The 11,341-nt window shown below is 43.8% G+C and overlaps 1 protein-coding gene across 4 annotated transcripts in view; it reads left to right on the top strand.

Moving 5' to 3' along the window:
- The first annotated feature begins 431 nt into the window (after positions 1 to 431).
- The window catches only part of ZNF800 (zinc finger protein 800), a 34,929-nt gene continuing 24,019 nt past the window's right edge, over positions 432 to 11,341 (top strand). For 3 of the 4 annotated variants that reach the window (XM_074984125.1, XM_074984126.1, XM_074984123.1), the window contains exons 1-3: positions 457 to 743; positions 1,732 to 1,842; positions 6,512 to 6,607. In XM_074984125.1, the coding sequence (XP_074840226.1) occupies positions 1,782 to 1,842; positions 6,512 to 6,607 (157 nt within the window). In that variant the 5' untranslated portion in view covers positions 457 to 743; positions 1,732 to 1,781. Of the gene's footprint in view, positions 744 to 1,731; positions 1,843 to 6,511; positions 6,608 to 11,341 lie in introns of all 4 variants that reach the window. The other variant, XM_074984124.1, reaches the window with a different exon arrangement.

The following is an 11,341-nucleotide window of genomic DNA, read 5'->3' as shown; positions in this document are numbered from 1 at the left end:
GAGGCTGTGGGACAGGCGTGCGGCGTGTCCCACGCGTGCACATGGTCGTGCTCTGGGCGGCTTGCCCCGTTGCGACTGTGCACTTGGTGCCTCCAGCCAGCGCTGCGCCCAGCGCGGTCTTTACTCACATTGCGCAGGCAGCGGGCTGCGCTCGGGCTCGGCCACGGCGCGAGAAGCTGCGATGATGCAGCCGTGCCAGTGGCGCGCGCGGGACGGCGAGGAGGCCGCTCGCGCCTTGCCACACGTGGGCGGCTACCCAGCTACCCGCCCGGCCGCCTTCCTCCTACCAGCTCCAGCTCCAGCGCTGCCCGCGCGCCCTGCAAGCACCTGTGCGTGTGGGCGGGGCAAGGGGAAGCCGGGTGCGGCGCCTGCGCAGTGCGCTGCCGCGAGCCGCCGCGGCCGCAGTCACTTCCTGCCCCTGTGCCCATCCGGCTCCGGGGTCAGTGGCCGTCGCTCCCGCTGCGCCGGCGGGACACGGGACAGTGAAGTTCAGTTCGGAGCGGGACGGGGAGAGCGAAGGAGAGTCCGGTCAGCGGCAACTCCGCGCGCGGGCGCTGCGTCCCGCCCCGCCCCCTGCTTCCGGCCACCGCGCCGCTTTGGCGCCCGCTGTCACCTGCCGGCTCTGCGCGGGACCCGCTCGGCTCAGCCCCGGCCGCCGCCCGCTCCCTGCGGGGCTCGTGGTGCGCCGCGCCGCCCGGGACTGGAGCTGGCGGCTGCCGCGCATCCAGTCCCCGGGAGCCTCCGTAAGTGCAGCCCGGCTGGCCGGAGCCCTACCCCCGCGGGGCTGCTGCCGCTGCCGCCGCAGCCCGGAGCGCGGGGAAGCGCCGCAGCCCCTGTGCCGGGCGGGCTCTGCCAGCTCAGGCGCCCGGCTGGCCCGCTCTCCCGCGGGCTGGGCGCTGCTGTAGTCCTGGCGGCGGGGCAGGGCCGGGTTCCTGGGGGCAGCGCCGCGGGGACAGGGGGCGCTGCGGGGCGGGGAGCTCAGGGCACGGTTCCTGTTGTTGTTGGGTCGGGGGGTGGGGCAGGTTCTGGGGGCTGATTCAGGGCAGGTTTCTCTGTCCCTAGTATGGAAGTGAAGAGTCCGTGATGGGGCCGTTCCTGAAGTAACACGCAGCATATGGGGCCTCAGTCCCCCTTCAGCACCCAGCGCAGAGCCGCCAGGCAGTTTCACTTTGGTTTTCACAGCTGTGTCTGTGCTTGGTAATATTGGAGGAGTCAGAAGATTCTAGGTGGGTTTTAACAGCGGTAGAGGCTATGGCAGGACAAACCGTAGTAAGTGAAATACGGGTTAAATCACTACAGCCAAGCAAGGGGGTGTTGAAACGCAGAAGGACTGTCGAAAACTTGGATCTGTGCGCTTTCTGCCTTCTGTTTAACGCATGCCTATAACATTCGTTCTTGTAGGAGACAGGGATTGAAATGTTAATTATTTAATAATTTACTGTAGGGATATGAGTGGGTTTTGGTAGGAAGGAGGGTTTCCTTGATTCCGTAACTGTTGAAGCTTTTGACCTTCATTGAAACGCACTGAAGTAAACATTTATTTATTTATTTATTTATTTATTTTAAGATTTGAAAATGCTTGTTAAACTGTATAGGCTTTCCATCCTAAAAAAGACACAGTTGATCTCTCAGTGTGTTTGGTGCTCTTTTAATCTTTAGGAAATGGGGGTAGGTTGTTAATATTGTTTAAGTCTTTAGTGTAGGAGGTGACAGAGAATTTGCTTATTTTAGCAGAAACAAGCTGCTGGATGTAGAAGGAAAGTAGGTGGTGCACACAGAAAATGCCTCTAAGGGATAAGTGTTGTCAGACTGACCATCATCACCATGGATGCTGTGAACCAGGTATAGTGCAATGTGATGTGTTTTTTTTTTTTTAATTGATTCTCTCCTCTGAGAAGCTTTCAGAAACTGGTTGTGACATCAGAAATGTGAAGTAATAATGAAGCTGTTACACTGGCAAATACAAAGTTCCCCAATTTCAGTTTTTTAAAATATAATTATATATCCTAAAACTGTCACAATAAATTACTTCAAGAAGATCAGTTTCTCAGATCTTGAAGGGTGCATATTAACCTCCAAGCTCACATGGACATTTTGTGGACTGAGCTGAGGGGAAGGCAAGATAATAAGAGTAGTCACACTGTGTCTGCATTTTTTTTTTAAAAAATCGTGTTCTGATTTTTTCCCTAGTCTGTAAGTTTTCGTTGAGACTTTGTATTATTGTTGTACTTAATAGCTATAGTTGGAAGTCTCTATCAGAATATTGTTTTGTTGTGATAGGAATATGTATAAGGAGGTGTCCTCTTTCTTTTCTCCCCTACCACACCCCTTTTTAAAAGTGTCAATATGGCATGAATTTTTGGGACTCGTAAAGGGAAATTGTCTACCAACTTTGAGTGTGCACCCATAGCTTAGCTGAAGGTAGTTTGAGAAATAAATTGAATAGTTTCAAATATAAACCTTTCCATCTAAATAGAAACGTGAATTACTGTCATTTTTAAAAATAGTGAATATACAATGCTTCCCTTGCAGCCAATGCATTTTGTCCACTTCATGTTGCTGTCAAGTGGACATCAGAGGCAGTACATAGCCCAAAAGTGTGTGTGGTGTTTTTTTTTTGAGGAAAGCAAGTAAATTAGTAGGGTGTGTGTTTCAACAATGTTTAGGGTATGAGCATAGTTGGATAGAATAAGAAGTCTGCCATTCTTAGGCTATTTTCCTAAAGTAATCTTTGCAGTTTCAATTTGTTTGTAACTGCTTTTGTTCTGAGCAGTATTTCCCTTTATCTTTAAAATTTCTCTAATTTTTCAGCTATTCAAAAATAACATTATCCTATGCATTGACACATGGGTGGCAGGTGAAGCTGCTGCTCAGAAAGGCAAGTTTTCCAGCCTATGGTATCGCCCATAATGCACCCCTACTCTGACCAGGCCCTGCTACCTTCCCACTTCTCCTTTTTCTCTTCCCTCCCTCTCTCTCCTTATTGCTTCCAGCTAAATCTCAGAATCTAGATGTATCAAGTGACACTTGGAAAAAAAATTCTCCTTCTTGTTCTTTCTAAAGAAAACGGAACATGTTTTCAACTACATGCCAGATTATGAAGACCGGACATGTGGAAGATACTCAATTAAAAGCACTAAATTTGGGAATAAAAATGTTAGTCACAGTTTTTTTTCAGTATACCCTGAAGTTTGTCAGAGATTTATTTGCAAAAAACTTGTACTAAGGGAACATCAGCTGTCCTGCTGAATACAACATTAAACATTATGGAATACGTGATGCAGCTCTTCCATTTTTTACATTTTCATGAATATTTCTAAGCTGACATTATAGTTTAAACATTCTCTTAAGCCTTCATAATGTAACCATTCCTGATTAATACACTGAAACAGAGATGTTTAGTTTGTTCATAACAAAGTTAATTGCTTTTTAGAAAAAGAGAACACTAATATATTTTGTGATCGTCATAAAAATAGACAGGTTTATGAAATTTCACCAGGTTTGTTCAAAATATTTTTCCAAGGATTTTAAATATAACAAAGGATTTTATATCTTAGTGAAGTACTGATTTTGCTGGAGGGTTCTCTTAAAAACTAGTTAATCAAATTGTCAGAAGTAAAGAAAGAGAGACTCATTTGTTCAGGTATCTGGAAGAGAGGGAATATTTTCCCTTTAAGGGTGCTTTTCCACAGGATGAAATGAGTGTAGGGGTGGGCAGAAAGACTTTAGAAGTAAGTTTTTGTACTACAGTAATTTAAAATAAAAAAAAAAAAAATTGATAATTGTTGTCTTTGAAGTACTTACGTTAAAAAACTCGAAATCCAAGCATTTACTTCAAATTGTGCTGTAAAAATCTATAAGAGTTTTTTAGAGATGTGCCTTCATAATTTTTGGCAACAGACTAACGAAATATTTAAAGCTAGTTTTAAGCTCAGGTCCTGTAGATATAGTACTGCCCGACGGTTTTTGCCAGTAAATTCAGAAACTGACAGTTTATATTCTTCCTGTCAGCACATGCCTATTAAATGGTTTTATTACCACTTAATGTCTTTTTCACAAGTTTGATGCTATGCGAATAAGTCTGGCAAACTGGAAGGCTTTTAACTTTTAAGTTAACAGATCCCCTGCATAGAGGAGTTCCCCAGTCTCTCACAGCAACAACCTTCTATGGGAACCTACAGGTGCAGTCAGGAAAGGGACAGGAATATGTGAGGGGTTGAGTACTAAGACTCACTGGAGGCATCACCTCCCCTTGCCTCTTACACCTGCCGTCCATACCTTGATCTCTTGAATAAAAATATATGTGGTTTAATTGCAGTGTAGATCTTTCGGGACCCTTCCACCTCACTGGGTTCTAGAGCTCAGCTGCAACCCTGAGCCCAGACAATATTTCATTTAATCTGCCTGAGCACTGCAGGTTTTCAGTCTGCTAGCATACACCAGGTACGAGTGTACAATTGCAGTGTATACCAATGGCTCCCAACCTTGTCAGTAACATGACATGCTCCAGTGAGACAAACAATTCCATGGCACACCCACTTCTTCCAGCTGAATCAATTGTTCATAAATGCAGAGCCACAGGAGAGAGGATTGATGACACTGTGTCAGGTGGGGGATCAAGCAGCAAGACTGCTTGATCCAGCTGGTAGGGGTTTGGCAGCCTTGTAAAGCCTCTGCAAAGGGAAATTGACCAGCCAGCCCAGGGTTGGTCAATTTCCCCTCCCCTCAGCTCTTTGTAGAGCCATGGGGGCCAGGGGAGGGGGATGATGGGGAATTGACAACCCCAAGCCAGCGGGGGCTCAAACAGCAAGGCTGCCTGATTACCAGATGGCATGGGTTGGGTCAATTTTCCCTCACAGAGCCTTTGCAAGGTGGCTTTGGGAGGGAAATTGACAACCCCATGCCAGCTGGGACTCAGGCAGCCTTGTGCTTGAGCCCCCAGGTGGCTTGGGGTTGTCAGTTCCTTGCCATCCCCCTCCACTGCCCCCATGGCTCTACAAAGAGCTGAGGGGAGGGGAAATTGATGAAATTTCTACCGCACATCTAGTTCTCGCAGTACACTGGTGCGCTGTGGCATGTGATTGGAAACCACTGGTGTAGACATAGAGTTGTAGAAGTGGAAGGAACCTTGAGAGGTCATCAAGTCCAGTCCCCTGCACTCATATGTGGACCAAGCACCATCTAGACCATGTGTCACAGGTGTTTAGAGATTTTTAAGAGCAGGTTAGACAATGATGGCAATTCCACAGCCTCCCTAGGAAATTTATTTTAGCACTTCACTATCCTAACAGAACAGACTTTAGGAGATCCGAGCCCTGTGTTTGTAGGCACTTACCTGTTTAAAGTTATGAATTTGAGTAGCCTCATTCAGTTAAATGGGGCTATTCCTGTGTATAAAATGAATTCTGGCCAATAAAATGATTTATCTGTGTGTTTATATATATGGGATATAGTGATGTATATCTTGATCACTAGGTATACCTGAGTTTTCTAGTTACATGTCACTAAAGTTTATACATATATTTTTTATTCACAAAAAATGGGAGATGAATTTTAATCAAATTTAGAAAGTGTCTTTTTGGATACAATATTTCTAAAGTTGGCTTGATTTTAAAAATGCTTGACTATTATTGCAGTGTATAGCTTGCAGTAAACATTAACTAGATATGTTCATGCTTTTTACTACATCGGTGCAACAACAGAGTCAGTTCCTGATTATAAATCTGCACTTTTGATAAAAATCACTGGGATCTGCCCATAAGCTGCAGATGCTAAATTTGGTACTTTAGATTTTTTTTTTTCTTTTTGTTTTCACATACCTATAATTTTTTTGCTTGTTCCAAAAAATGAGATGGAAAATTTTATGAAAGCACAATGTGTTTTGAGTAATGCCAATCTAACAGGCAATTCTGTGTTGGCAGAGACCACTGGGTTATCTATGGTTCTTTTCTGTTTTAGAGTATGTACATATTCATATCCATTTATGAAAAGCACACAGGACTGTTATCTGAGGGGTAGCCATGTTAGTCTGTATCTGCAAAAACAATGAGAAGTCCTATTGCACCTTTATAGACTAACAGATTTTTTTTTTTTTTGGAGATTAAGCTTGTGTGGGCCAAGACCCACTTTGTCAGATGCATGTTTAGGCTCCAAAAAATCTGTTAGTAAGGTGACACAGGACTATATAAACAAACAGTTTAAAAAAACTAATCTGAATAATAACATATTGCCTGAAGTAAGCAGCTTTGATAAGGAAAAAAAAACTCTCATTCTTTAAATTTAGTTTTAATTGCAAAGAGGGGAAGAGTGCAAAATTCTGAATGCCTTGCCTAAGCCATCCTTTTTTATAAAGAATAGAGCTAGCCACCTTTATTAGCTCTCAAATTCAATGAAAAGGGATCACATTTCTTGCTTACTTTGTCCTGTATTTGAGTCAGCTTCAATTATTTGGGTGTCTCTCTCTCTCTCTCTCCTCCCCCCTCCTCTAACTGTCATCCTTGATGCTTTGCAGTTTATTTGTTGGAACCTGGTGATCCTCCTTTGCTGCAGCAACCTCTGCAGATGTCAAAGTCTGGTATTCAACAGATTATTGAGTGTTTTCGATCAGGTAAGAGTATTTGTTTTCTTTTTGATTATTTCTTGCCTTTAAATGCGTGAGAGTAAGTGTGTGTCAGTAAGGTTACTTATACCATAGAACCTTCTACACATAACTGCAAATTGTTTGGCTGAGATTTAAAATCTTTTCTTGTGAGATCACCAGATCCTCTAGCAGTATTTTCATGCAAGATGATGAGGGGACAGTCCCAACTACATTATGCTATCTTCTTAAAACATCTGTATTTTTAAAGTTGCAAGGAGTTTTGATTTTGTGGCACAGTTGTCATAATGCCAGTTATAATTTCTGTTAAGGATCTATGTCTATCACCTTTTTTTGATGTTTTCCCTCAAAATTTGAAAATAGAATAAAAATACCTGGTGTCTGTCTTGTGGTGATATATAGATAGCAGAACTTTCTTCTCCTGTGCTGTTGTGGCTTGGCTGTATATTTTGGGCCAGCAACATCTCCTAATGATGACATGCTGAAGAATAACACCTAGCAGCAAGATTCCAAGGGTTGATTTCCCTAAAAGTTATGGTTTAGGGTAGTGTCACCCACTGGTGAGAATGCAAAGGCTCATTGCTTAGTTGAATAGCTCAGGATAGTGTCACCTAATGGTGAGAGCTCAAAGGCTACTTTGTCTAGTGCAGTGATTGTCACCCTGTGGCCTATGGGCAGGTGTGGTGCAATTAACACGCAGATATGGGCCAGTTGTGTGCTAAAATAATTGAAAGTTTGCCTCTTGCATCTTGACTGGGATGGGGCAGCGGCATGGCTGGCTGAGGGGGAAGATGGTGTTGCAAACTCTGCTGGCGTGCTCCTTGTCAACAGGGAAGGCAAAGCAAGCCTCAAGGACACACTGTAGGATTGCCAGGGTAATGAGAAGTGTTGGGTCATCAACACATGGGTGTAGTTTTGGGAGGGGTGGCATTTCACCTCCATGGCCCCCACCCTGATTTCTACAAGTGCTGAGAAGGGCTTGCCTTGCTAGATGGAGGGGGCAGGGTGATGGGGTAGAGGAAGAAGAGAAAAGGACAGGAAATAAGGAGTGGAATGCAGCAGAAGAGAGTGGGAAGGAAAGGATATGGGGCAGTGGAGCAGGGAAAGGAAAAGTGCCACTACCAGGAGAGTGCTGCCTCCTTGCTTTCGATCATCCATGTCCGAGGCATCCTTAGAAAGTGGGGTGAGGGGTACATGTCTGCTCCACTAGCTACAGCTGTGTGTCATGGCTGGGTGGGAGGAGCAGGAATGTGCAGGCTGTAGTGCTCCCTGGACTGCCTGCAGCAGATAGTGCCCATCTGCCTGTCCTCTGCTGGACATGTTCATACCTGAAGCTCACAGAGCAGGAGACTGTCCTGTACGTTGCATCTCCATGGGGGAGAGCTGGTGCAGGGTGGAATTGTGTCCCATGGGCAGCTTTTCAGCTAGGGTCATCCATGGCTGGGTGGGTGGGGTCACCCTTGTCCCTGACGGTCTGGAGTATGTGCCTGGCTGGGTAGTCGCAGCAAACAGTGTGGTGTGTATATATATATATATATTGCATGGATGTGGCACACTTAAACGAATTGTGGGCTGTGTATGTAGCTCTGTGTGGTAAATAAGTTGAGAACTGCTGGTGTGGTGGCTATTTTTCAGGGTCATGTTGCCCACTGATCGAGACTGGGTAGGGGAGCCTGGGTCAACCTTATTCCACTGGGTTCTGATCTTCAAAACATTGGCCCTTGCTCAAGGCCTGATCCCTCTAAGTGTACTCCCTCAGTCACTTCCTAGTCTTGTTTCAGTCCTGCTGACATTATCACTGCTTTCAGTAGTCTTCCAGTGGCTTGGCTATCAGACTCAGTCCTGGCAGTGTAGAGCTCCAGTGGCTTTTCAGCACGAGGCTGCTGCACCTGACTGCTCTTCTCCTCAGTCACCCCAGACTAAGCTGAGTCATCCCTCCCTCCACTGTGATTATGCCCAGTGGAGGGAACTGGGTGTAGTCTCTTGGACCTAGAGCAACTCTTCAACCCTCCCCTCACCAGTATGGGGTTGGTACACTCCATCACAAGTGCCAATACATGACAATGAATGTATGTATCTGACAGTAAATGCTGAATTTTGGTTGAGAATGCTCAAGGTAAGTAATGTTAGAAGACTTTAACCCATTACAAGGGCAGACCCCTTTGAAATATACTAAAACATATTTTTATTTCCACAGTTCACAGGATAAAAACACAGAGATTCAATGCCAGTGTTAGAGCATTAAGAGTTTTCTTTAATCCTAAAATCTAAATTTATGTAAAGATTTTTCTTTTAGATTTGTAGCAACACATCTTGGTGTGTGAAGGACTTGTGAATCATGTCTGTTACTATGTAATTACCAAGAAATATGGCTGTCCTAGCTCCTGTAGATCTATGTGATCATTGTTGGCAATCCTCGTTATGAGAAGGATGTTTGCCAGGGGATAGAACTCTTTGATCAGACTTCCATTATTCTCTCTTCATTTCCATTTAAGAAACATATAATAGTGACCAGGGGGAAAATAGGATGTGAAATGGATCATCTGTGGTCTTTTATAAGAAGATGGAACATTTGGATGGAATTGCCTAAGGCCTCAAATTTGTGTGTGCTCCTCTCTCACCTGAAGCGGATTAGGTGGAGTCTCCTTGGGTAGCAGAGTGACCTAATTTCAAGTAATTTGTCCCTAGGCCATTCCAGAATATCTGTATTTGGACATGGCATAAATTCATGGTTTACTTCCCTCTCTTTTCTCATTTGCATCAAGAGAGTTGGTCAGAAGAAAAAACAGCTTTTGACTGGGATTTTAATATTACCACTTTCAGATAAATGACATTTCATTGTGAAAGAAACCTTTGTTTCAGTAAGTTTTTAAGTGAGGAGAATGTGTTTACCCTCAATAAGAAGTTCTAATAGAGGTTTTTTCCAATCTGGTTATGTTACCCATGAAAAATACACATGGCTTTAATCCTCATTGTTTAGGGGGTATGCATGCTATTATACCACAAGAAAACAAATTGCTGCAGTTTTGAAAAACAAAATTACATACGTGACACAGTAGTATTGTGATTCGTATGACAACTGAATGCTTCCTTTCAGTGGGTATCTACAGTAGTTGAAGTCCTGCACGAGTCTTCTGTTGCCTTCATGATGAGCTAATTACAGAGTCGTGAAAATTACTGGGACTTGAGAAGCTGTCAGCTGCCTCTTAGCCAGAAATAAGTATAAAAGATGGAGAAGCTTCAGTGGATTTAAGAGGCTGCATCCTCTTGAAGTTCACTGAATTCATCCACATTTCCTATAAACCTGAATGAAATCTTTTGTTGTCCTCTTTCCCTGCAGTGTACACATAACAGTAAGGAAGGTTGCCTCTCTTCTGCTGACAGTCAATTTGAAAATAACTGTAAAGTTTTGGGACTCTTACATGGGCAGCAGATTAGTTCCTTGTAAATTTCATTCCACTGCTGCTACTGTTAGAGAGGCCTGCTGTCTGGTAAGAAGATCTTTTGTCAGGTGCTATTAGCAAATTGGAGACCTTCCTCCGACACTAATTAGTGCTCTTACTGGAATTTTGTCTGTAGGATATCATCAAATGAGCTTAAGTGTGTGTTCCTCAGTAGTTTCCCCTTGGGTAAGACAAACTGTTTCTGGAGGAGATGCCCTCAGAAGGCATTCTTTGCACATTTTTCTCAATATGAAGTTGCTATACCACTCTCCCTTACCTTCCACACCCCTCCCCAAAATGCTAAAGTGATGACAGAAAAAAATCATTGCTATTATTAATATAGGTATACCAAAAATATACATTCTTCTCAAGTGTATAAGGTCTTTCTTCATGTCATAGTCCGTTGGATTAAGAAGAACCTTGGAATGCACAAAAGTAGAGGAGAAGCTAGTTTTAGCTCAGGATATTTGAGGATTGGTCACTTCCACTTATTTCAGCAGCTCTTTGAAAAATGCAAGGAATGCAATGAACCAAAGTGTCTTGCATTTTTTGGCTACAAAAAAAACATTCAACTTGGTGACGATTAATGTCGTACTCAACAAAATCTGGATCGACCCAAGGCACATTGACCTTCTGGAAGAAATCAACAGGAATCATTTGACAGAGATATTATTCAATGTCCCATTCCCTGTTATACGTACAGGAGCCAGACAAGGTGACATAATTTTCACTGAAGCTATTTGCAGCAGTGCTCGATACTCTGTTCAAGCAGTTGAACTGGGAGAAAGGATCAGAGATTGATGGAGAACAGTTAACGTGTTTTTTCTTTGCTGTGTAATACTAGTAAAGGACTAAATAGAACTGGAGAACAAATTGCAGCATTTTCAACCCTTCACAGGATATCAGGTGGGAAGGGAAAATGTCAAAGACAATGTTGTGGGCTGAGCATTGTGGAACAAGAATAATTAATGTAAATGGGAAAGTAATCAAGGAGTTTGACAAATATATGTACTATGGTCAGCAGCTGAACAGAGACAGCTCATTCGAAGGGGACTGCAGTAGGAAGAGAAAGGAAGGTTGGGCATGTTTCTTTAAAATAAAGATGTCTCTAACGGATGATGAATTGCCTGTGAAGAAAAGCAAAGGATGGTTTAACTCCACTATTTTGCCAGTGGTGCCACATGGACCAGAACGCTGGTCAACAATGAAAGCAGAGGAAATAAAATTTGCTGTCACCCAGAGAGCCATGGAAAGGTGAATGTGTAAGATACTGCTCCATGATTACCTATAGACTGATGAG

This window comes from Carettochelys insculpta, chromosome 1 (genome assembly GCF_033958435.1).
Source record: "Carettochelys insculpta isolate YL-2023 chromosome 1, ASM3395843v1, whole genome shotgun sequence".
Lineage (NCBI taxonomy): Eukaryota > Metazoa > Chordata > Testudines > Carettochelyidae > Carettochelys > Carettochelys insculpta.
This window is presented reverse-complemented; position numbering and strand designations above follow the sequence as displayed.